The sequence below is a fragment of the Trichoplusia ni genome, chromosome 5 (assembly GCF_003590095.1).
Source record: "Trichoplusia ni isolate ovarian cell line Hi5 chromosome 5, tn1, whole genome shotgun sequence".
NCBI classification, from domain to species: Eukaryota; Metazoa; Arthropoda; class Insecta; order Lepidoptera; family Noctuidae; genus Trichoplusia; species Trichoplusia ni.
The window spans coordinates 6,135,595-6,163,375 of NC_039482.1; the positions used below are offsets into that span (position 1 = coordinate 6,135,595).

General features: G+C 34.9%; 1 protein-coding gene across 1 annotated transcript; it reads right to left on the reverse strand.

Annotated features, from left to right (window-relative positions):
• Nucleotides 1–1,171: 1,171 nt before the first annotated feature.
• Nucleotides 1,172–23,142, reverse strand: LOC113494212 (ras-responsive element-binding protein 1-like). The gene is made up of 6 exons (XM_026872438.1): nucleotides 22,574–23,142; nucleotides 16,608–16,693; nucleotides 5,462–8,204; nucleotides 4,702–5,347; nucleotides 4,347–4,570; nucleotides 1,172–4,150 (listed from the first exon to the last, which is right to left on the reverse strand). Exons 2-6 carry the CDS (start codon nucleotides 16,663–16,665, stop codon nucleotides 3,895–3,897), a joined length of 3,927 nt encoding a protein of 1,308 aa, XP_026728239.1. The 5' UTR covers nucleotides 16,666–16,693; nucleotides 22,574–23,142; the 3' UTR covers nucleotides 1,172–3,894.
• Between the last annotated feature and the right edge of the window lie 4,639 nt (nucleotides 23,143–27,781).

Below are 27,781 nucleotides of genomic sequence, written 5' to 3' on the forward strand. Positions count from 1 at the left end.
TGTCTTGAAACAATAATTGGTAATATATATCTGCACAGTATAATTACACCAACTTATAATCATCATTCTGCATATCATTAGTTTATTCAGAAAAAGAAATACATCAAATGTTGAAAGTAAGCAATACGTCGCTTTCGCATATACTGTGTTCTGATTAATAGAAAAAACTTTTTGTGTTGTATTTTTTATTTACAGCTACTTTTATTTTTCTCAAGTAAGACAACATTTTACTAAATAGGTAATTTAAATTGGCGGCTTATCAGATGCACATGAAACTGTCTGATAGTTAACTAGTTTGCTTTAGTATGCTTAGTTTGTGTATAATAGTATTGCATTATTAGTAGTATTACATAATAATATAATGTTTGTTTATCATCACTAATCTTTCTTAAAATTAATTGACCTTTCATATTACCCAGATCACCAACTTTCTTATCAAAAATGACGCAGACTTTTAAGGGTGAAGGTATCAGAAACTGTAATCTTCGACAAGTAAGTGTTATTACATGAAACTCCATTTAAATGTACACAAAGTGTATTTGCGACTATTTCTTAAAATGGCCAAAAACAAATATCGTTACACAAACAAGTCAGTTAATCTAGATTAAACCAACTTTTAACGTAGATAGTGGGTAAAGTTCAAGTATGGTATCCCCAATCATTCATTGGCTATCGTTCATTCAAGAAGCGTTTAGATGCGTTCATTCAGTACAATAAAATGCAACATATAATATTATGTACTTGAAATCTTAAATGCGGACCGCATTTAAATAAGAGTTTTGATATATTTTTATAGGTTTTGTGTATAAAAAAATATTAATAATTTTTAAGTAATAAATTGTAACGTGCGTAACTTATTGAGCGCCATCTTGTGGTGAGTAGCTTGGTAAGTTCTGAATCATCACTTCAGCAACTTGCCGGCAAGGGGCCTACCGCTTTATTACTATTTAAATCTGAAGATAAGTAGCAATTTGTATATTTGTTCCTTCAATAGAGTATTCAAATTATGTCTTAATGTTTACTAGATAATTTTTTGGTTTAGTGTTGGTTGGATAAATCTAGAAATGTAACCATAATGGCATTAATGCCTACCATTAGGTAATGTAAACGGTAATGGTCAACTGGATGTTGATCTTGTAAAGGTAGGGTATAAAATAAAAGAGTTTGTTTATTTTAATAATACACCATTATTTATTTGACAAAAACCGTTTTTAAAACGACACTCATATTGCATAAAGAAAGAGAGGCAAAAAGGTGAATCGTAACATCTTATTTAATGTATAATAATTACTCTTAATCATGCGTAAATGGTAAAATTTAGTTTATCTTATGTATACGAGAGCATATTTTAAAACACACGAACACTACATTTAAAAGGCCAAGCGGTGTTGCCACAATATCCTATTAATTATAGACTTAATTACTTTACTAGTAAGTACGAGATTACTACCTATTAATTATTAACTTATAATTATATACAGACATACATTTCACCTATATCATTAAGATATGGGTAGAACTACAGAAACGCTAATAATAATTATGTAACATTATTTTCCAATGTTATTTAGCAACACAATTTTTTCGTCCAACTGGAGAAAGCAAATTATACAAAAATAATTCTAAATAAATATAATTACAAATATCAAAATCATTCCTTTTTCTAACTATAATTGACAGGAAGCAGGATTCAGTTAAATTAATACATAAGCTTACAATTAACCTTACTTTGGTATACATTTAATTATTATAATAATTATAATTTAAAAAGTCACATCTACGTTTGAATTAATTAAGTTTATTCATTTTCTGGTCTATTTAGGGTTTGGTTATGAATGGTCCTTGAACATTTAGATATTATAGTATTTTATTTTTATCTGATCAGATGTTTTTTATTTATCTGTCATATGAATGGCTTTGTTCCGCTCAAAACCCAACCCTCAAATTATCCAATTACACCATTTAAATAATTATTGCTTAAAACTCACTTCTACAAATACTAAGAATACATTATTAAATCCATTTACTTATTATTTATTACATTAAACCTTATTAATAGAACTATTATTATAATATATTTGGTATATAGTAGCATTACACATATACAAAGCACATTCGAACTTAGGTATATTCTAGCGTATGATTCGTCAATCTTCAAAGAGACCGGTAATCCTATTTCTAGCTATCCTACAAGGTTCATAACCTTAATAAAAAAATAAAAAATATTGCTGCACCGAAATACCAATAAAATAATAACATTAAAAAAAACTTCGAATAAATTTTAAATGGAAAACTAAATATTTTATTTCGAATAAAATAATTCCGTGGTTAACGGTTGTCCACCGGTAGCCGTGGGCTAACATAACGTATATAAGTATTTATATTAAGTTATAAGTACCTAAGAGATCCTAAAATTGTTTCCTAAAATTTAGTTTAACTCCTAGTCTTTGTCAGTAAAGAAATGCCATGAATTTGAGCAAACAAAATGTCATATAAATTAATTCACGTTCTAAGAAATTAAGTTAAATTAAGTTCGTAAAAAAGTACTTAAGAATCTAGTTTTCTAGGTATCTTAGGTATAAACCTTGGCCTAGATTATATACTAGCATTTAAGACTGGCGTTTTGCCCCTTGAGATAAAATGCTACGTATTTACAGTGTTCTAACCTCTTACGAAACTTATATAAATTAATTATATTCTAAGATTAGAATAGAAACAGATAGTATATAGAAAGATAAGGAAATATGGTATTAAAGATATACACAGTTCTAAGAAAGATATGTTTATAGGATAAAGACTATTCTAATATTTAAGTACCTAAACCACTGATAGACACTTATCATTACTCATTGGTTATAATTTGAGGTTTTATTATAATCTTAGCTAACTATTATTAACTGTAAGAGAATGTAAACTTGATATTTTGGTATTTTAGCTTAGAATTAGAAAAAAAAATCGTTTTAAAATTGACTAGATTAATTTTGGGTTTGCGAAAATTAAGTTTTTTTTGGCTGACTTTTATTACTAAAATGGGTGTTTATAGTACATGAAAAGATATGGAAAATAGTACCCCGACTAGATGGAAATGCATAATTTATCGGCTTCTAGCTAATTGATAGTTAATCAGCTAAATGTGCATTAAATATAGTGTGGACTTGGGTCAATTAAGATGATTGATTTTATTATCCTTTAGGCAAACTGGCAAATATTTAAAAGAGTTATGTTAGTAATGGAACCCTCTATAAAAAATTTCGGCAATTTAAAATTAATTACATTCCCAGTGCCTTTGAAATCTATTACTTATAGCAATGCATAATACTCAAAAGAGTGGATACTGCAGTTATTTTGCCCAAAAGACCTAAAAATCGCTCACTCATTGACTAAAACTGTACATTTCGAAACTGTCTTTCAACACCTATCCTAGATACTAAAATTCAAGAGCTTGAGTATATACTAACTACGATTGAAAAACTTCAAATATACAGTGTACTTTTAAGGACTGGCACTAAGAACCTTCGTTGTTATTTACCCACAATTTAAGCTTTAAAATAGTATAGTAAGGCATAATAGGACGGTTTATACTTTAAATTAAGGCAGCTAAAGGCACCTAGTTAAAACTAGCAAATATAAAACTATTGCATTGTAGTGACTTCGCACTTAATGCGTCTAATCGTTGATAGATGGCGTTGCTGTAAATATACATTCGATGAAGCGAAGTTCCATATTCAAATAACATATTTACATAGTGTAAACGTTGAAATTGTACGTCTACTGGTTGCTAGATGGCGTTATACCGCGTCCATTAGCATTAGACGTCTGAATTTGCAACGGCAGTTTTAGTCCCCGTGGTGCCAGGATAAGTCTGGCAGGGGTCACGAGGACTATAGCGTATTCTCATTTGTTCACTCCAAGGATTTTAGCGGCTTCGTCTGCGGAGGAGAGTAGTTTGTTGATGGTTTTGTCAGGGATCCCCAGGAGTTTGCCGATCAGGTCGCTGTTTTCGGGATCATTTTCGGCCTCTGAGGAGTATTTGCGAGATGTCATGTCTAGTTTGAGCTTCTTCTCGTATGGGACTGACGGCGGGGAGTTATTGTTGTTCACGTTGCTTGGTATTTCGTTTCCAGAGCCGTCGTCGTCTTGGTAACGATATCTGTAAAGAAGAAACACGGTTATAAGTATTTGTTTGCAATATTAACGAGTTATGTGTTGATGCTGTCTATTAAACTGAACAACATGTTTATACTTTAAGGTGTAACTTTCTTTAGTAAATTAAATTAATTTTAGTTGTGTTGAGAAACATACAAAGTTGTGTACCAGTAATTATTTTGTAAGGACACACTACTTACCCATTAGCTAAGTTATCTTCGAGTGGTGTGTTAGGCGGCGATGCCTCCTCATCATCCGTGATCTCATCTCGGTGCTTCTTGCGGTGTCGCAGCATACTGTGCTTGAGGGTAAAGCGACGCCTGCACAGATCACAGGCGAACGGCCTCTCCCCTGAGTGAGTCCTCATGTGGCGACGAAGGTCCTCCGCTGACCAGAAACGACGCACGCAGAAAGCGCAGACCACCTAAAAATAATTTACACGATTAGACGAATCATATTAAGATAAGAACGATCTTGTGATTGATTGATATTTTGTTTCCTTGACTTGACTTTGATTGATTAACACGTATTGCAGATTAAATATGATGTATTTACCTTTCTATTAGCGTGATCGGGAAATTTGCCCCTCTCATCATCATCGGCACTCTCGCTGCGGTCACTGGGAGCGTCCAGGGCTCCCTTACTGACCAGCTGATCGTACTCCGCTGTATGCCCAGTTGCCAAGTGGGATAGAGCCCCACTCCTGTCTCCGAAAGACGCCTCGCACAGATGGCACTTGAACACTAACCCTCCTTCATGATTATCTTCAACTATTTCAGGATTAGGGGAGCTGGGCTGAGAGTCTGCGCCATGTCGTGAAGACATATGCTTCTTTAATGTTTCTAAAGACGAGAAAGTGCTTGTGGGGCAGGATGCGCATTTGAATGGCCTTTCGGGAACCGCTCGTGTGTCATTAACTGGCTGAGGTGGCGAGACGGTGTCTGGTATGGGCTCCGCGAGGATAGCTCTAGCGGATCCGCCATGTTTTCTCAATAGGTGACGGTCACAGTTTGATTTGGTGGTAAAGAGCAGCGTGCAGTGCGGACACTTGAAGGGTTTCTGTCCGGTGTGAGTCAGCACGTGGCGACGTAAAGACGACGACCACGGGAACTTTCGGTGGCAGTAGGGGCATGACACACGGTTCGGTGCCAAACTGTAAGCTGACTTCTTCTTAGGGGGCAGGGCTGAATCCGTTTCAGATCTGAAAATAAATTATTACGTTAGGAAATGCTCTTACGTAAACAAGCTTTGTAAAGAAGACTCTGACTTTTAATTTACTCAATTGAAATTAATAAAATATCAAGAAGACACTTACTTATTTTCATCGCTTCCGGAGTTATTTCCTTCGCTGGTGGAAGCCACAAGGCCTTCTTCATCTTCTTCCTCATCACTGCGAGTAGGCACCACTGGTACTTGCAATGCCTCTTGATTGGGCGATAGAGAATTGTTTTCAGCCTCAGGTTTATCATTGGTAAGGGGTGCTGGCTTGTTAATCAAATTACCAGCTATTTTAAGGTCAAAATCCTTGTTCATTTCCTGTTGGCATGTAGCCATTAGGATTTCAGCTGCAGCGCGACGCGCTGCGGTATGTTCTTCAGACTTACTGTCCTGATCTGGCTCCTCATCAATCACTAGAGTATCGTCTTCATCTTCCTCATTGTCGGCCACTTCATCTGAATCACGGCGGATTGGTGATCGCTCAGATTGTTGCAACGGTCTCTCAAGATGTCGCGCCAATAGAGCAAACTTCATGCGATCAGTCAAAGCGTCAGGAGTTGGGTACGGCGGCGGGGCCCTCGGTGCAGGCCTCCGCACACTCCAGTGTTGAGGGTGTTGCTGTTTCACATGACGCTCCATGTTGGACCGCAGAGTGAATCGTGCTGAGCATTGAGAGCACGAAAACGGTCTTTCAGTTCTGTATCTCCTTTGCTTCTGCTTTGGCATTAATACGCCATTTTTTATAACCATTTTTACGGAATCGGTTTGAGGCACAAGAGTGTTATTTATTTGAGGACGCGGAGATTCAGAGTGCGGTGACGGAATTGGGGAGATGATTTGAGGTGGCTTTTGTTCCTCTTCTTCTGGCTCCAGTTTAGGCTGAGTCTCTTGATCGTTGGGTACGAGTCTGCCACCAGACATGCTTAAACCTCTTATGATTTCTTTCTGTATGTGCTGTTTTATTTCGGCAAGTTCTTGAGAATCAGTTGGGTGAGGAAAAAACGAGGGCTGTAGTAAATATGGGGCGATAGGAAAGGACGGCGGTAATGGCAATCCGGGTATTCCGGGGACAGCACCTGCATACAGCTGAGATAGCTGTGAGGCGTAGTAAGCTGGATCGATCTTTGGCAGAGATGTTTCGAACAGTCTCTGAGAAGCTAAGAGGAATCTGGTCTTTTCAAAAGCAGACGCGGCTACACTCGCTGGGTCGGGCTCGAAGGATGGACGCGGCGGGACTTTAGACTCATCGGAATCGGTATCACGCTTCTTCTTACTGAGATCAAGGACATCGCAACTATTGTTGTCGCTGGTGCTCAAGTCAACTGGAGCTTCTTCATCGTAAGAATCCTGTTGGATGTCAGCAGGCTTGTAGTTTATTTCTGGTGGTCTGAACTCCGGTATTTGAGTCAGCTGGCCAATACCCTTTACTTTGATTCGAGGCTGTGGCTGGTCAGGGTCTCTTGGCATCGGTAAGGGCAGAGGAGACTCGGGCAATGGTTTAGTTGTTAAATTAGCAACAGGATGTCTGTCGGTTATGAAGCTTGGCGTGAAGTGTGTTAGCGGCGTATCCCGGCCCGAACTCTCATTCCGTCTATCAATATCCGGAGTATGGAAAGCAAGCGATCTCTTCACCTCATCCCTTGCAAGTTTTGAGTTCACTTCGTCGTTATTTGGATCTTCTGAAGGGTGGTAAATGATAGATCTTTTGACATCTTCCCTTGTCACTTTGGCGTGTCTGTTCCTTAAATGGCGCTCACAGTTCGCCTTGGTTGTGAAGGCGTAATTACACACAGCACACTCGTACGGCCGGTCTCCGTTATGGGTGCGCATGTGACGTACTAGCGCCGCCTTATCTAAAGACGCATGCGGGCACATGTTACACTGATAAGGTCCTGGGCCGGTTCCGCTTAAGTGCACTCTGTTATGTCCCTTCAAAGCTCTAAGGTTCGGAAACTTGGCAGGGCATAACCTACAAGGGAACTCTCCACGCAACTTCATTCGTCTGAACTCAGCGGCAAAGTTGTCTTGAGTTTCTTCCTGATCTCTATCCTTGATGATTGTATCAGGCGGGGTTAGGACAGCACTTTCTAACGCCACTCTTGTGCCAGTGAGCCGCTCTAAAAGGCCGCCGGCTGACGTGACGTTTAATATCGATTGAATATCTGCCAAATCGCGAGCGGCATCGATGTGTCTGATGCCATTGGTGAGATGGTTATCATCGAATTTGGGAGTAAATCTATCCATAGGAGGAGTTAATGTACCGGGTATACCGAACGACCGGTTTCTAAGATCTAATTTGGCGAAGAAATCTTCCCTGCGATCCCTCTCGGGGCTTGGGATGCGAGTGGCAGACGCGCACGATTTTCTGTGGATATCCAATGCCTGTCCGCAAGGGAAGTCTCGGCAGCAGATGTCACATCTGTAGCGCTGGTCCGTTATGGAAACATGAGGATTTCTCTCGCATACCCCTCGTGCAATCTCCGGGAACTTCTTGCTGGAGAAATCGACAAATGTTAAGTCGTCGAAGCCAGTCTTGGTGTCGTCACTGTGAGCAGTGAATCTATGGATGTCGAAAGCATTGACGGAGTCGAACCGCTGTCGACACTTGGGGCACTCGAACCTCGCCGTCCTCTTGTCCATGGGGATCGGGGACGGGGAGGTGGAGGCGGCGCGCTTGCGAGCCCTTCTAGAATCTTCTTCCTCGCTCCTGTCAGATCGGTTGTCGCTGTCGATGCTCGTAGTACGAGTGGCTCTGAACTCCTGCTTTTCAATTTTAACCCCGTCCATTTCTTCGTTGGCCTCGATTTTAGCTTCACTGATGACCTCCTCTGTTTTGATTTCTGTAACAAAAGAGTACATGTTACAATTGATTACGGATTGTATGTTTGAATAACGCGGGGCGGTTTCTTACAATTCCAAGAAAAGTCGACAATAGATGAGTCAGGCAATTCACTTGTGCGAGGTCGATATATTAGAATAATAATAATCAGATATCATCGGTGGAGTGGATTCAAAACACAATTTGCTAATAGATTTTTAACGTACTTTACATTCGCATTTGTTGTCGCTACTCATTACAAGATGGCGTTGTTTAATATTCGCCGAAAAACAAAAACCCCTAAACCCCCCTGACGAAACCACCCACATCTTTCAAAGTCAATCATTAAACAAAATAAACAGTCAAAAAGCTTCCCAAGACGTCGCATTAAATTCAACCATAACATCAAAGCATCAAGAAGCAATATGGAACGACACCAACCATCCCTAAAATTCTCAAACCACAACAAAGTTCTCGACGGATGAATCACACTATCTTTTGTTTTAAAACGAACACCATTTGTAGTTTAAAAACAGCTTTAAAGGCTACACATTAAAGCGTATTTTCCCTTGATAGAACTCCCAGTAGCCTCGCTTAGGCTATAGGGCACAAAAATCAATAAGACTGACACCAAGTGGGCTATAGGTAGGAGTGTGTGCGGCTGGCAAGCGACTGAGTCACGTAAATGCTATCAGATCGTTGTTTTGTGAAAAGTAGCGATTGTGAGATACTTTATGGACGTGCTGGGAATAAATACATATATTTTGTGGGTAATTCCGTAAGCTTCACACTTGATTTTCATAATAACAACATAAAATTTTAAGTAAACGTTTAGCACCAAACTTGCTAGTTTATGCGCAAAATAGACGTAACATAAAAATGTATAGGGAGCTAGACAACAAAGAATAAAGTAGCTCTAACATCGATTGTTTCGTATGATTTATATTATAAGTCATATATTATAATCAATATTAGTTCGGTACACAAATTTTAAACGATCAACATCAGACATCATAATTGAGACAAGCACCAATGTTTACTAACTCCTTGCTAATGTGTGCTACACCAAAATCTCCTCAAAATTTAACTCCAGATTCACATAAAAGATACCAAGATTTAAACATGGCTATCATCCTTATCAGATGCCTTTGTGAAAAGGTAGCGTTTGTTGAATATTTACACGATGCGCTGAGAATAACAATTTCTAATTATTTGGGCCGGCAACACCGATTATCTTGAGATTACATCGAGCCAATTTAACCGATAAGTTCTCTCGCATAAGATACGTATTTAGACAAACATTTATTATTAAATCCTTATGTGTTATTTTCTATTTTACTATATATTAAGTCAAAACAGTGTGTCACATTGAGGTAGGCAAGACGTATTTAATTATCCATTTCATATGAAAGAAAACACAGTGAATCATGGTTATTTATAAATTACTCCATTCTACTTACAATTATTAAAACATTATTTATACTCTGACAAGTATTTCCTAGATTAAACTTTTGTTTTTAATAAATATTGATAGAAATCTTTCAACGAACAATAACTGCAGAGAAATTAATATTTTCAAATATCGAACATCTTTTTTTTGTCTTTAGAGAGAGCGTTGAAAAGCAGCCAGTGAAAAGGCGACCAAGGAGATCTGACACAAGTGATTGACTAATACGATTTGACGTTTTAGGTTAACTTTTGACATTTATTAATTAGTTTCCGAGGCAAAAATGTACGTAGTATTATAATATTGTTCCCGAGGAGGACAATGTAGCTTAGTCATTCTCGCGTCATTAACCTACATTTGTATAATTATGTGAGATTACTAATCAATGCATTATTATTTTACAAATTAAATGCATCCCCATAACAAGCAGTGGCATATTATTCAAGTATTATCGATGCTTGGTAAAGTATAGGATACTTATTAGTATACTATGGGTTTTAAATTTATTTGTTCTCAAAATAGCGTAATTAGTTAACCATTGAATGGATATATAAATAACATGAAACAAATAAGTTTAGAACAGTAGAATGCGATACTCTCTATAAAGTCACGTAAATTCATATGAATTACATATAATATTACCTATATCGCGTATTTAGATAACTACATCCGGTGTGGAGAATCGTGTTTCACAAAAATAGTGTCTCAGAATACTTATACTTTTGTTTCATTATCGTTGAAAACAGGAAAATTGCGCTGATTACTGATTAGTTCAGAGCGGGGTTTGATTCAAACTTACAAAGATACCCTAAGCAATTTTATCAATTTACAGATAAAGAGATATAATTTTTCGGGTATTTTATTTAAAGATGTAGAATTAAGACTTTTGTTATTCCCCGAAATTGTGCTAATTAGGTTACGTATTTTATATTAAGAATACAATTCATACATCGGCAAGTTTTATCTGTGTTATCCCTACCATAGACAATGTCAGTTACTCTTTGGTCTGATCACCGCCATAGACAAGAGTAAGAACAAATTCGACCTCTTTTTGTCTTTTCGTCTGTCATACAAGCTTTTGATAACATGAGCAAGCAAATGTATCGTGTCGGGTTTTCTTAGCACTAATCACTTCACGCAATCTTGTTTGTAACACGATGCGTTCGCATTGTTGGCCGCCATTGCACCGTGCTGTAACGAAGACATTATTTTTTATGGTCTTTTATTGAGATACTTTCAATTGATAATGTTATGTTTGATTCTTTATTAGATTTGTGTACTTTATTTATATTTACTTAGGTAGGTAGGTTATTTGCATCCTACATTTATACATGGTCAAAAATGTTAGTTAAGAAATACACCACTTATGTACACCAGTAAGGGCATCTTGTTATATTAACATATATATTTCTACTAACAAATGAATTGATCTTTTTTTCGTGAAATTCAAAACTGCAACCGATTGGAAAGTCTATTTAACTTTCTACTCTAACATTTTTCATACTCTAGCTGTCCTTGTTCACTCATGGCACTGTTAGTACATAATCAGTATTATTTTTGTAGGTATGTTACACATTAAAACGACGGTGTAACGATAGCCATAATTTACGCAACATTTACAAGGAAAACAAAAGTGAAGTTTAGTCGCTAATGTGTCGAAATTGAAAACGTTATTATTCTCGGAAATGCTCTGAAATGCACGCTTTAGGCTGCATGCGTTCATCGAACCGATTATTATGATTAATTGTGAATATTTAATCGGTAAAGTGATTAAGATTTATGAATTAGGTGCAGTTTATGCTGGGAACATTTGAGACGCGATTATTCATACTGAAATGATAAAAAAGCCTAGTTTTGCGTGATTATTATCAATATTTTTTCATTTTACATCATCCGCATTGATAAAGAGACATTCCTTGCGTGTAAATCATTTCTTGTTACAATTATTCATTTATTGAGATCCGTGTAGTAAAGGTGTGGTCACTTGTACCGGTGACTATTCTTCAAGTGTGATCCCTGAACCCTGAGAACAGGTTGAGCTGACAACTGACATTTGAATGACTGGTAATTGTCAGTGACCTAATTTTTTTGTAAAGGACATGTGTAAAGAAGTTTGTCTCAAAGAAAACATTATAAAAAAAAAACAAATTCGAAAGGTATTTTACCAACACTCGTAAAATTGACGTTACCTACCGGATGACAGAACAGAATTCGAAATTTAAATTCAAAGTCATGTAACACGTGTAATGGGACATCAAAATAGTACAATCACGGAATAAAGACCATCCGAATTCAAGGTACAGTCGAGTTCAATAACTTCATATACGGAGAAAAGGTGTAACATAGAAGCGCTGGCGCACCGTGACTTCCTCCTTCCCGCTTATTCGGAATTTAAATCGACCTATCGCCATCCCGAAGTGTCCCGAAGTGAGCCGAAGTCGCACGACAATAACTCTTATTGTCTGCATAATAAGATGGTTGTGTTTGTAACGGTGGGCGGCGCATATTATAAGCTATTTGATTGATATGTCGGGGACGTCGCACAGTACCGCTGCTTTCTTCAACACTCCAATGAGCCTCAACGGTACTGAATTACACCATGTAGTATCTCCAAGCCGTCATTTATGGTGTCGCCATCGGCAATTACCTGACCATACTGCTTGGCTTTCGCAACTGTTGTTTTGCTGGGAAATTCGTAGGTTTCCTACAGCGTCGTGGTCTACTTAGGTTTTCTTGACGGTAAACTTAACTTTGTCACGGAGAACAGAGACAGCTATTGTCTAGAAATTGATAATGTGGTGCGGACGGTCATTTTGTACGTTTGTCAGCTTTGTACTAGTTTCGTATCTCAGGGGAAATTGCAATTAGCGACAATTTGGATAAGAAGCTTTCCATTTTTTAAACTGACTTCCAATTGTATCGGGGGAAAACAGATGGCGGTTTACTTTCAAACATTGCAAAACAAACTAAAAAACAAAAGTGTTAAAGCTTAGTGAACAGAAAAAAAAGTAAAAAAAAAAGGGTAAAAATTGTACCACATCAAATTTAAAATTCGAGCACAAACTTTTGAAACTCATCATCCAGCCAGTGTCCGTCGTGTTTATGGTTATAAAATGGCGTCCTGATTAATGCAAGTCAGGAGTGTGCCTTCCTCAGTAACGGTTCAGTTATGATGGCACGATGATGTCTGTGTTCAATATTATATATGGGACGTTGTAGTTATGTTATTTAGTCGGGTTACTAGGACGGATGGCGAGACGTACACTTAGGAATAGTCTGTTTAAATATACCTTTACATGTAAAACCTGTAGTTAAAACCTTCTTCCTGAATTTAAAAAATTAGGAACGCATTTTTTAATTGTATTTTTTCCTTTTCCATTGTTTCGCAATCGAAATCAATTCAATACATCCTTTACATAATCAAAATACCTAAATATCACCATATTTAGTACAAAACATTATGAAATGCACATGTTTATAAGTTTGAAGGAAGTCGCGATTTTATTACTTGTCGGTGTTTTAGAATGTCTTGATGTATCATATTCATCAATAATGTGTTATGAATAGAATTCTAGTTGTAACGGACGTCATTTTCTTAGAAAATGTATGAAATATGTTTGGTTGTAAACATGGTATCCTATTTCTTTCGTACACATCTCTTGTTACAAATGCCTACTTGGTTATTTAGACATTTTGTCTCCAAGATTAAGGTGATCCAATTAGGTGACACGTAATGTTGTGAGTAAGCACGGGTAAATTGAATTATGAACTAAAAAATATAATTAAAAATGTACTTGATGAACATCGCTAGATATAACGGGACTTTTAGATACCTGGCTCTTATCAATTACTAAGTTACCTAGTTAGTACATACACAAACAGTTCTATTACTAATCGTTGTAATCTTTGAGAGCACTTTAACAAGACAAACAACTAACAAAGATTGACTATCAGAGGGCCGTGACGTCACGACGAAATCTCGATACTCGCAACGAAATCGATCAATAGCACGCCCAAAAATGGTTTCCACTCGATCGCTCGCTTTCTCCGAACGGAAAAGCGTCCCAATTAGGCGCATGCGCAAGTCGCGAAGAGGGGGCAACACTGGGCAGTAGAGATGTGAATAATTGAATGTTAATTCGTTTAGGGCCCGAGAGATGGCAGGACTGAGGAGCGATCGTGAGCCGATTTACAATTGACGCGACATTTCTCGAGTGCTTTGACATCGAGTCAGTTTGGGTGCTTACTGCTTATGAGTTAACTTGGATACGTGGTTAGTAACTTAAATAAAACAAATTTAACTTTCCTGAGTCTTCTGAGAAAATACTTAGATTAGAAACTTTTTACAACTTAAAAGAAACATAGTAAGAGTTTTCAATATACCTATATTATGATAGTTTAAGGCGTACGGAACCATCTAAATACCAGTCTCCTAGCATGCATTATTTGCCGTTTTGTATGCTGCAAATGCAAACAACAATTAGGGCCGGAAGACTCAAATGGGTTATCTGATAATGTGCCGTTAGCTACACCTTTGACAGACACAATCGGTCACAGGATATTTGGAGCATTTTGTAATACGAAAAGATGTCAAGAGTGTTCAATTAATAGATAATTATAGTTTTAGCCCTTATCCCTACTAATATTATAAATGCGAAAGTAACTCTGTTTGTCGGTCTGTCTGTCTGTTACGCTTTCACGTCTAAACCACTGAACTGATTTTAATGAAATTCGGTACAGAGTTTTTATCCCGGACTTTTGATGAGTTATATACCCGACAACGGAAACGTGATATAACCGACCTCGACGCGGGTGAAGCCGCGGGCGAAAAGCCAGTGTAAAATAATAATTATACATATTCAGTAGTTAGTAGATTTGTCATGAAGTTTACTTGCGTCCTAATATGCAGACCGCAAGATGCTACTGAGAATTTAGCTAGCAAAAAACCCAATAAGTCAATAACCAATATTATCCGACCTCATTTTAATCAAGAAGTTTCAGTGACCAAGGAGTATTTAGTCCTTTCTTTTTTTCTTTACAAGTGCATAATCAATACAGGCATTTTTTTCAAGTTTCACAAAGTAGTGTGCTAATTTTCCCTATTCTCCTCTATAATTTTTTCGTGTCGTCTTTTATAAATCATTCAAAATAAACGTGGATTTGAGAAATGAGTTCATATTTAACAAGAAATGATTTATAAGTAAAATGTAACAGTGTGTCATGTCAAATGATTCGCTTTTCCTTTCAAGATGATTGTAACAATAGCGGAAGGGAAGAGATAAGCTGATTTAATCTATGTACTTTGAGATTTAAGTTTTATGAATCATATGACTGAAGTGATTCTCAATAATACTTTAAATGAATCAGTCATTGTGATTAGAAAAAGTAGAACGGTCCAAAGAATAAATTAAGATAAAATGGACACCGCAAACATGTCTTTATATTACTTTATAAAACTTTGTTTGCCTAATTAAATAAACTTTATTGATTCATTTAGCTGGATTGGGAGATATATTGAAATCATATTTTAACATAATAAGATTTTATTGCAGGAAAGTTTAGATAATTATTTTTAGTGCTTGGCAAGCATTTAGTCTATTCCTAACATAAACTAGTCAATGAATTATGATTAGACGTCTTTAAAATTGAGAACAGTTATATAACAAAACCACTTTAAACATTTTTAAGGTTGAATATCACAGTAAGTTTGTTTTAAGGTTTTTTTTCTTTCATCTCGCTACACCTTTGAAACCATATTTGAACATTTGAATCTTACACAACCTTCTTATTGATATTAAGGTCTATGAATGGCCTTAAGATATCCGTTGACACAAGTGCAATACAAAAGGATGTTAGAATCTCTTAAGATTACCAACGGCTGGGCAAACTAAATTCCATGTACAGTAAAACGCAAAATGTTAACGAAATTTTAATCTTATTGCAATAGAGATAGAGTTGAAAATTGAAATATGTTGCGGTCTTGTGGTGTACTGTACGATTGTTAATGAGTCCCTAATGAGATATTTTGTGTAATGTTTGCTTTTAGTCTTATTTGTCGTCTGTTTTGTTCAATCTTTTTTGTATATTTGTGTCGACCTCGCGATATTGGTGACAATGAGTGAATGAATAACGACCTTAGTGCTTTGGAATAAAGACGATGCCAATGTTAAAGGGTTATTGAGGGTAAGTTCATTGTTTTTGGTATTCGAAGGGCGGAATGTTCAAGATTTTGATCGATATTCAGTCTAAGAAAAAGTTCTGTGTTTAAAGCTGTAATCTGATTGGAATACGTCACAAATTCAATTGAATTGATAGAATATGAGAACATTCTAGCAATTGTATAGTGTCACAAGTATAAAAATAATAGCATACCCACCTGATGGCACGCCACAGATAAGAATACTGTGTTTAATTACTTCTATGTGAAGTATCAATAAAATAGACGATAAAATTTGCTTGCCTGACTATTTTACATAACTATAATAAAGAATCCAGGCGATACGTCGCTGAATACCGGATGCCAAGTCGTAAACATTATCAGCTGTTCTAAAACGTTGTAATAAAATACTGAGGGTAGTCGTATAAATGCTCGGGTGTCGGGTACCGCGCGTGCGCGCACTCAGTCGTCATGTTGCCGCCGTTACGACCGCCAGTGTCTCATTGTACCGGAGATGCGATCAATGACTCTTAATTGAGTGCATACTTATTAGTAAACTTGATTGTTGTGTAACTTTGTTACCTCATTGACTAACGACGTCCATTTCCAGTTATCTCACTAATTGTGATCTTCTGACATTGTTTGGACTTGTCAAGTTAGTGTTTGTAGTAGCGAGATTAACGAAAAGCACAGATTGCTTAATATTGGACTGAATTTACTATTGAACCAAACTCCCACCAATGATATTTAGGTATAAGAAAAGGAGAAAATGCAGTTACCTGCTTAAAGAAACACATTTTTTTTATTATTCTAGTACTTACGTTGTGAAGCTGGCGGTTCTGCCGCGGGAGGCGCGGGCGCGCTTGCAGCACCCTGCATGGCCCGCGACGGACGACCGCGCCTGCGCCTGTTCACAATAAAAAAATAAATTAATATAATATAATATAAAAAAAAAACCATCTATCTACAGTTAAAAGAAGAATGAGAGGAGCTCCATTCCTATTTTAAAATAAACGTTGTTATCATTTTGTTTAAAATTGGAATGTAATTAACCGTCAAAAGTTCTTCATAATTTTAAAAAAATTGAAATTGGAACTTTAACTCGATGCAAAGACAATTGTACAATTTGTTGATCATTTATATCTTTGTGTTCGTCACTTGTTAAAAACATTTTAAAATATTCTTATAAGTGTTGTAAGCGAGTAGCGCCCGTATGTATGTTTTAATTACATGTTAAGTCAGTTTTATCAGCCGCTCGTGTGGTCGTCTTAATAGCTTTTTAATGTTTTTTGTCTGCTCAATGATAGCGTTTAAACATTGCTAATTTTCGGGTTATAAACAGATACAATTGACGTATAACTAAATACGTAATTGAGACACTCAAGTCTCTTTAGAATTTCGTCTTAAAGACATGGTATTTCAAATCTTACTCACACATGGATATTGCCATAAATAAATACTTCGATTATCTCATTCTAAAGTTAAACATTACCAAAATTCGAGAACCCGTTATCGTTCTTAAAATGTTGAGTAAAATTCGATAAAGATACCGGTATACAAAGAAAATTGAGTCACATTTTATCAATGGCTTCCTGGCACTTGAGTTTAATCATTGATCGGCCTGGAATGAGGGTACCTAATCTATCTAAATGTACCTGTTGAGTAGGAACACCATATAAGAATGAAAATTGAGAATTAATGAAATAAAAATGATGCAGCCATTTTGTCAATCGGGCTAATATTTTTTTTTAAAGTGGGTCGTGTTTATGAATATACGAAAACATTAAAAATAAATATTTAAAAATGTACATCTGAGAATTTTTTTGGATTGTCTATGTACACCTAAATTCTAATGTTATTTAAACAATGAATAAATTAAATAGCAATGTCGTAAAAAATATACCTACTTATCAATTATCAATATTTCTCGTCTAAATTACTTTATTTTTCGTAAGATAAACAAAAGATAAATATATAGGACACAAATATTCGCCGCTAAATCTTATAGAAAAGATAATAGTCTAGAATTTAATTATCACCTCACCAAACGTCGTGTCTTTTATTGATTTATCAGGATATTAAATGAAATTAAAACAAAGACATTTCGATAAGATTTAAACTTTTTACTAATAAAGATAATTTGTTTTGTTTTAATAAGTAACAATACATATATTTTTTTACGACTCTTTCAAGTCTGGATTTCGTTTTTTCTTCGAAATGACGAAGGATTTTTGTGAACCTTTTTTTTTAACAAAATAATGAATAAATAAAAAGTCAATAAAAATTGCGCTTTAATCACAATGCAAGTGAACTGAAAACGGCCATTTCTATCTTTAAATATTGCTCATCAAATGTAAATATTTTAAAAGAACTTTAAAGTTATAACAATCCATTTGAATAAGAAAAGAAAAGATTTTTTACTCAAATAATAATAATATATCGTAGTTTCTCATTGAGCTGGTCACCCTAGTGTGTTCGCTATTGCTGCGCACGCGCTCCTCGACCTATTATAGTCCAGACAATGCGAGCTAATAACCCGGCCGGCTGGTATGCGACTTATTATGTATTACCTGCGCCGAGCTGGTTACTTAACGTACTTGTTGGGGTTATGTTACTCAGCTTTACCTAAACTAGCTGTTTGGACGTATTTTATGCTTATGTATGTAGTTTAGCAACACATTTATCCGAATGGCGTTCAGGATTCGTTTACAATCAGGATATTGATTGAGGATTTTAGTATGTATTAGTCTTCCTAAAGATAAAGGTGAATTGAAAAGTGAATTAAAGTTTTTTTTTTGAAAAAAAAAGCTTATATAAATTATTAGCTCTTGGGCCGCAGTCGAAAAAGGTTTTAAATTTCTTATCTATGTTCGAAATCCGTTGAAAAATCTATTCAAAATTTAAATTCTAATTCTGAGTATTATCCCACCTTTATAAAAGAACCTATTTGAATCCTGTCAGAAATTCAAGTTTAGAACAATAAACTGTCTGGAAAATGTAAAGATGGTTCCAGTTTCGAATTTCAATGCAATAAGCGCTGAAACTGACGCGTATCGGCACCTTTGATGATCGGAATTACAGTTTACTTGGAAACGGATACAATATAAAATTACTTATCTTGGTAAGCGGCGTGCTTTGTACATTGAACACTAAGGACGATGTGATTATCTACAAGAACTAATTTCATTTGTGCAATTATTAAGCAGAATTTGAAGAAGAGTAAGAAGAGATATGTATTGTATATTTTTTTATGAGATCAAGTAACTTTGTTAACTTTTAATGTTAGAATTTCAACCTAGAACCTGAGGTATCACGTTGTTTATTATTCTAATGAGTTCCATTAATATCAGGCAGTTTTTTTTCCAATGAGAATGTTTTGCTAATAAGAAACATTTACTTTCCAACAAATAAATAATTTAAACATCTCTAGCTCGTCATGTTTAAGGTAACGGAGGATACTTACAGTTAATTACAATACAGTTTTAGATATTTTATTGCTGATTACAAAATGGTTTGTTACAGCCAAGTTCCTGTTGCACTAAAAGCATTAAAAAGTGTTTGAGTTTCGTTTTAAATTCTAATTTCAAAAATTTCACTTCTACCAACATTGCACAACGGAATCGAAACCGCTGCGCATTCTATTCTAAAAAAATGTGCAATAAAAATGTAAAAAGTATTTATAAAAATGAATCGTTAAGTTAAAAATGTTAAAATCATGTCCACATTTTCCATGAAGGTAAACCATTAAGAATGTAATAAAACAAAGCACCTATTGATTCTGTTATCACGAGTCGCAAGGATTTCTTCATTATCAGTTCTCCAACGTGATCCGATGTGTGCTTCTAATCTTAACTAATGTTAACCAATTATTACATACATTTTAGTGAAGATACTCCCCGAAAGGTGATTTGTATCACGTATAGTTACATCATTATGTGGTCATAATTTTGTAAATGATTCCCGATAAGCTTATAGCTATCACTGATAATTTAAAGTAGCGCAGTGACGTTGTAATGAACGTTTTAATTAGTTTAAAAAGAAAACCGTTAAATTTTGTTCTTTATTTAAAAGATTAGATGAAAAATTGTCTGTAAACCTTGAAGGTTTACGCAAAGAGTTTTGCAATGAGTATTTTTCTTAATATAACCTATCAGTTTGCCGCTAATTTGAATCTGTATTCTCGTTTGCTATCTTGACGTTCGTATTTAAGTGTATAATATGCAATAATAACATGTATTACAAGATGAGTACTAAAGATTTTTGTCTGAAATAACACAGCGTGTCTAATAACTATATGTATTGCATTGCCTGCTTACATTACAGTTTTGTGAAACAAAGCCCTTGCATTTCGTTTTGACTTTAAGATGATTTTAATGAGACAAGTAATTAGTTAACGGACAATTAGAACTAGCGTAAGATCATTAACATTTGGTCCACCGCTAACCACATCCAATACGGCGTAGCGTCATTCCTCTAGGTATGTTTTTAGTGAATATACCGATGTCTCGATGTAGGCCGCAGGCGATAATTAATTGGAATATTTATTTAATTTCAATAAGAAAAACCAAATAAAATGTTTTTTTAATCCTCTTCATATCTAGCTGACAAACGATTTTGATAAAAACTATCACAATTGTAACAATGCGATTACTAGATAACAGGTAACGAGTAATAACTGCAACATCTGTCAAATTATCAGTTCAACCGTGACAAAGTTACCAGAACATATCTATTTAAGAGGCTGGTTGACGCAATCTCGTTACTTAGATGCCGTGATAAACACTTGCTCGATACTGATAGCGATTGTGAGGACATCACTATTACTAATTGCAGAGGAGTGTTAATCGTTTAGAATTGTTATTCCGAATTCGAGAATTGATACTGATCATTGCGAAATCGATTTGCAACTGTATGAAACAAAAGTCTATTTAAAATAAATGTAAGCTCTATTTGATCTCATACTTTCCGTCTTTCTAAGTTTTTTAATCAAATGTTATTGTGAGACATGAAAATTCGATACGATTACGTTTATCAATTTGTATGACTCAAAAGACAAATCACCGGCTAAATACGTTGCTCTCAAATCGTTGAGGACCTCATCAGGGCTATCAAGCACTCGAGATACAAGATAATGGCCAGCAAATGTCTCAATGTGAGATGAGATTGAGGCATTATCAAGCAATTACTTATCTGAGCTGTATCTAACATAAGACTCACTTGAATCATTGTTTCACAATGTGATAAAGTTCCGTTTATTAAGATTTCTTTGATTATACGTTCGAATTATACCTATTCAAGCAAAAAATACTTGGCATATTGTCTTTAGAACTTAAGAGGTGTAATGTAAATTTGCTGTCGACGGCTTTTCTCAACTCCTCATAATAGTACCGCAGTAGAAAAAAAAAACATTAAAACTAATTCGGCTGACGTCTAAAAATAAACAAATCCCTATTCTGTATGTAATATGTATTGTACTTATCTACAAAAAGGGTAGAAACGCCCAGAAATATGAACTGCGGTTTGTTTAACACACCCACTTTTCGCCTGCAAAAGGGCTCGCCCCTTCGTATTGCCAAGAAGTATTAAGAAATATAATATAGAAATAACAAAAGCAGATTGCCTATCTTTGTTTTTAAGAATGACGAATAACAAATTGACGCATCATTTTCTTTTTAATCTAAGATTAATTTGATAATTATTTATCATAAGTATTTGTGATACATACATACAATCAAAAATATCTTGTTGAGTGGCTGAAAAACATGAAAATTTGTAACGTGCATTCCAAATTAAATCAATATTTTGGGTCATAGCGCATTTGAAGGGTCGACCGAATTTGTTGCAGAATATGACTTCTAGACATTTTTTTCAAAGTTTGCATTACAACGGAATTATTTATACTTTTTAACACGATTAAAGATGTTAAATAAGCTTGTTACACAGCTTTTGTATTAAACGTCAATATTTTTTCTTATTGGAAAATTGACATTATGAAACAAAGTATTTTATTATGTTATGAGTATTTTTAAATCCATAAAACGGAAAGCACAAGCACAGATAAACACTGATTATCCGTAAACGGCGTAAATTTAAACATTAAACAATTAAAAAATGGTCGAGAGCAGCCGACGGCGAAAGTGATAAATTAGCTAGGTAGTTAAAAAACATTTTGCTCTACTTTTTAAGATTAGTAAATAACGTTTAAAGTTAATAATGATACCTGCACTCAGCATAAGATATTAAAATTATGTAGGTATATGCAAAATTTTAAACCATCTTAATTCGTGGTTATTAGTTGTTTTTTATTACTAAAATAATTACTATGTGTTAAAAAAGCCTTTCCATTTCCAATATTCTGATATTTTAACAAATAAAAATAAACCTGCTTCGGATCTCTTTCAACGCGTGAAAAAATTTAAATATCTTACACAAGGTTTTAAAAAATTCATTAAAGCTTGCACTGTATTTTTTAACACAAAAAAAATCGCATTTCATAAACCAAACATTAAAAAAGCACTATTATTTTCCAGAATATTTTTTCGCGCACAAATATTTATCAAGAGCGATGATTAACATTTTTTTAAAATAGATTAGGCAATATTCTGCGTTTGTATCGAACGAATAAGTCACCTTCAAGGGCTTTAGGGTCAGGAGACGACAAAACATTTGACTGTCGCGTATCGCACTGAGCCCACTCGATATTAATTACTAGAGGTACCTAAAACACAGGGCGACGCCCGCCGACACAAACGATAATTTGCATCGTAATCTAATCGAAATAACTTACCCAATGGTGGATAATTTTCGCGATATCAGCTGAAGCCCGAAATAATACAAAATAATAGTCCAGTAACACACGAAACAGCGTCCAGTCTTTCACAAAACACCTTATTTAATTTTTGAGCACAGATTTTACAGTCTTGAATTATTTTCTATTTATAAACACTTTAATATTTGTAAGGCACTATAATGTAGTAATTCGCGCGTCGAACGTGTTGCATCTCGCGCGGGAACGACAACCTCGCACGGCGAGATGTCGTCTCCTTGTGATCGTGATGAGAGTACGCACTGTCGCTCTGCTCTCGGGGGAGCAGAAGATGGCCGCCGATTGGTCGAGAGCGGCGGCCGGGCGCGCGGGGAGAAGGAGAGAGCGCATCTCGCTCAGGCCGCGAACGAGTGAGACAGCTAGCTTGGTTCGTTTCGTCGGCCGGGCGAGATTGTCCGCGCGAGTTCAGGTGGATGAGTGTCGAGAGCGCGCAATGATAATAATGTGGAGATGCCACACCGAGTGGTTCTTCATTATCGAAACTTTATTGAGCTTTATCTCTCTACGATTAAAAAAATGATGGCGTTCATTGGTATTTTAATAATTTATACAGAAAAATACTTTGTAGTTTCATACATTTTATTTTTTTAATTGTATTTGTCTTTTTTAAACAGAGGCTGATATATAAAAAAACAGCTAGTAGATAATTCATAGTACACGTCATAGACGTATAGACTTTTATGCAACAAATACTTAATTGGCTTTTAACTGTATTTGTTAGTCTATATTAAATTGGTACTATTTTAACACGATTGATCTGACGCAAGGAATGTTAATTATATACCTATATGTATAAGGGAATCGATAAAAACCCGCGTTTATTTGACTACATTATTAAGTAGGTCCTTTTACATGATACGAAAACATCAAAACATACTTTAATCTGAGATCATCATAAGCTTTATTATGTAAATCTGAAAAAAAGGGGTCAAACTTCAAAAAGTATCATTAATTCATTATTATATCAGTAATTGATAGATCAGTCGATAAATTTAAGAATGTCATTTAATGAGCATCGGATCCTATCACTAGTGTCACTGCTGTTAAGCACGTAACTGGCTGCGACATAAAAAAAAGAAATGCTAACTCATAAGTACAATCAATGATAAAAAATGACCAAAATTTATCTAAATGCCTTATAAATACTTTTTTATCTTTTATCTGTTGCAAAAACAAGTTTTAAAGATAGTATGTCTCTTGATACCAGTACGTTCGTTTTAAGTTCTTTAGAAATGTGATTATGAATCTTATTGCTATAACTTAAGAACGATTGCTGACGGACGTCAATGCATGACGTAACTCAGTGATCGATCATTGTAACTGTTATTTAGGTACCTTCCTGTCCACATAAAACAAAAGTTAAGCTTCTACGAGTTAACCTTAATACCTGGAAATCAATTATAACGCGGCTTCTGAACATTTAAACAGATAATATGAAGCAAATTATTGTGTTATAGTAAAGAGATAATTAAGTGTAAGGAAGGTGTCTTTTAAGAATACATTAGCTAATTGAATTTGCTAAAACATTTGACAGTTTCTACGAAGTACCGCCCTTAACACAGTTAATGAGTTAGTTTTAGATCAGAGGTATGGTATCAATTTGTAAAATACACTTTTCCTAAAATAGGTTCAGGTACCTACCTAAACTTACCTATGGTACGCATTTTTTTACTTCGCATTTTTTTTTACTTGATGATAATTTAATTCTTATTGGATTCGTCTTATTGGTTTTTGATATCTCTTCACTTTTCTTTCCATTCTTTTGTACCTACTACCCAAAGGATTTTTTTTTATATTTTGCAAATCATACTCAGTCGTCACTTAGGTATAAAATTAGTATAGAGAATACCTCAATACTACATAAACATGTACATCAGATTCAATATAAATAGTCACATACGTTAAAATAAATGTCCCTAGGTATCATCAGCATTCATAACACAAAGACACAGAGAACATCTAATGTAAAATGTAATCTACGTCACTTATCGCTTTAAAACATGTTTCTTGTAACTATTCTCATTCCCTATCAATGAGTAGGTAAACATCATCATTTGACTATTTAATTAGCACTTGCCCTATATTTTATTGTTTATACAAGTATCTCAGAGTGCTTCGATTTCGACGTATTTGTTAATTAATACATTTGTTTAACACACATACTAGTACAATAGAAGAGTATTTGAGAAAAACGTTTTTATATTCACGCGCAAACTAAAGGCTCCTTATAAATAAGAGATGGCGCTGCAGTTCTCAAAAAGACGGCTTGGTGTTCAATGTTGGACCGTTTATTTGATACGGTTCTTATTTCATCATTTACAATCGATTTTGTATGTTCTGTCAACAATCTGTGTTTAAAATTGTATTTAATTGACGTAAGACAGGTGTTGAATCTTATATTTTTCAAGCTATGCCAATATTTGGACACATCAAGAAAAGATTTAAACGTTTCTGGTATCGTTGCGGATGCTTCAAGGTGTTTCAATCTTCTGTTTACTTAAAAAGGTGATAGGGTTTACAAAAATTCGTTATTTATATCGTTGGTGCGGTCCCCATCTCCGAGCCGACCTCTGGTATCGGTCAGCCGAACTTATGCAAACATGGCTCCCTCCATCTGTCAACACGTGGCCATCGTCTCTGTATTGACCGTTTTTTACGTGTTCCTGTTTTATTTGCAAACGATAGAGGATAGAGGTTTGAAAGGGTAAATTAAATTGATACGGTTTTTTAATTAGATGCGGCAGCTTTTATACGTAGCCGAAATTCGATGCGTGCAGGAACCTGGCACAAAAGGCTTGTTTAAATGAAGAATAGCTTTATGTCACACTGAAATATGGGAAGTTAATAAGAATATTGACGACCTTTGCCCAGCAAATTATTAATTTAGGAAAATATCAATGAAAAACATATAGCTACAAAATAAGATAACATGTCAAATGAATCACGAAAGAAGTGAGGTCGAAAAATAATCATCATTTTATAAAACTAAGTCATATTGCTATCGGATACCGCAATGACATTAATAAATATTATCAACAAACCATATAATGTGGATCTTAAAAATATAATTGTTTTCAGCCTTTCAAGGTCCATTGTTATCTCCATCTATCAGGTTATAGGAACTTTGTACTGTGAGGAGTTCCCATAGTAGAGCGAGCCAAGGATCTTTGACGCGTCAAAATCAATACTGCTACAATGCAACCGTATTGATTGTCTAGATTTTTTACGGAATTTGATGTATTCCAAACGAACGGATAAAAGTCATTCCGTATCCGCGTTTATTATAAAATAAGAGAAACGCAAAGGTAATCAAAAATACGTTTTATGAAACCAAGATTAAAACAGTAGTATTGCAGATATCATTGAAAGAGAAACTCAAAGTAATCTAGCTATTAGAACTATCGAACTAGACCAGATTGAGAGCACTTCTGACACGCCTTTAAAGTACGTAGAAAACTATAATTATCTGATAGCAACGATATTGAGCAAACAACGCACACGGATGGAGGAATCTTATCTTCGGTACCCAGTGTCCATTAGTCCGTTATTCTAGATATAAAGTCAACTTCAAATCTTGTTCCTAAACAGTTCCGTTAACAGATAACACTGTTTCAACACCTCATGACGCAGAATTCGAAGAAGATACAAACATAGGTAAGTACTTAGATACTTATCTTTGTAAGTTATTTTACAGGTATCCAGTTGGCATATCTTTTTGTGTTGGATCTTGGAAAGGTAAAGATGATCTAGGACAACAGGAAATTAAAGATAAAAGGTAGTTGTCATATATGAGCGTTCACTTCAGATAAACTTGGCGTGTGTGTGGAATATTTCTTAACATTGCTAGAAAATGTATTCGCTCTATTTAGCCTGTTCACGAAGCTAATTATATGTAAGACTTTATGTCATCGCTCTTAAAATAGTTTTATTTTCGATTGATAACGGCATTATTAAAGAGATAGTTAATATTTAAATTAGTTTTAACAAATTCGCCGTCTGGGTTTTACGAAATTCTAAACAAAAGAGGTTCTTATACTAGTTGAATCATGAGTAACGGTACGTCCTAAAGCGTAGGTATTAACTCTTGCTATGTAATTATTATGAAAAGAATGATAATGAAACCAATAATGATGACGTGTGATGATCACGATACCAGATTCGATGATAATTGTTCCGACGCCTAAATAAATGACGCAAACCAAATTCATTTTTCGCCTTTACAGGATAAAATCGTACAAGGGCTGGGTCCACATTAGTCAGTATATCGTTACTCATCGATAAGGAAAGAGTTATTTATTAGGCATTTGATTCATGAAATGTGCAAAATAAAAACATGTCATGTAGAAATTTCATAAATGGTAACCTCAATCCGCGTACAACCGCAGTCTACATTGACGTAAAAGAAATACCCCAGGAACGAGTTCCTAAAAGCAGGTGTATTTATAGTACATATAGAGGTGCCAATTGTTGGTCACCGATTTATAATTGCTTTTGTCAACATTGGTTTGTTAGGATATAATTTGACAATTAATAAGGAAAAAAGCCATGCTGATGCATAATATTCTGAATGAAAATGTTGGGTTCCCGGTGGTTCCCTAAAAACTATGGGATTTGAACTGAAAGCTCTTTCCTCATGGATAGTGTTCTGTGGACTATTTGGTTTATCTCAGATTCGGGAACCGATAGGAGCAATATAAATTGCGTACTAATTGCGTAAAACTAAAAAAAATATAATATTTTATATTTTTAAATAAAATTAATTAAATATTATGTTTAAATAATATGTACAGCAACAAAAACAATGGAGCAATATGGGTTATGATTGCCTGAAATAAATGTTTTTTTTTTTTTTTTTTTTAAACTATTGATCTATACAATTTAGTTACGATTAAAAATGTATCGATCTAAAACTCTGTATTGTATTTCAATACGAATGTTGATTTTTTCGAAGCGATTTAAAATTAATAGCTTACAGGATTTTGTGGAGTCATCTCACGCGTATTTTAGAATAAAGCAGTTGGTAACAGGTAATAATTAATTAACTACTGAATCACGCATTTAACATTATTCAATTTAATTCATATATCAAGTCTCTTAATTATAACAATAATTATAGATTAATTTTGCGTCATATGCTAATTTCCTCAAACGCGTTTCGTGTTATATTTA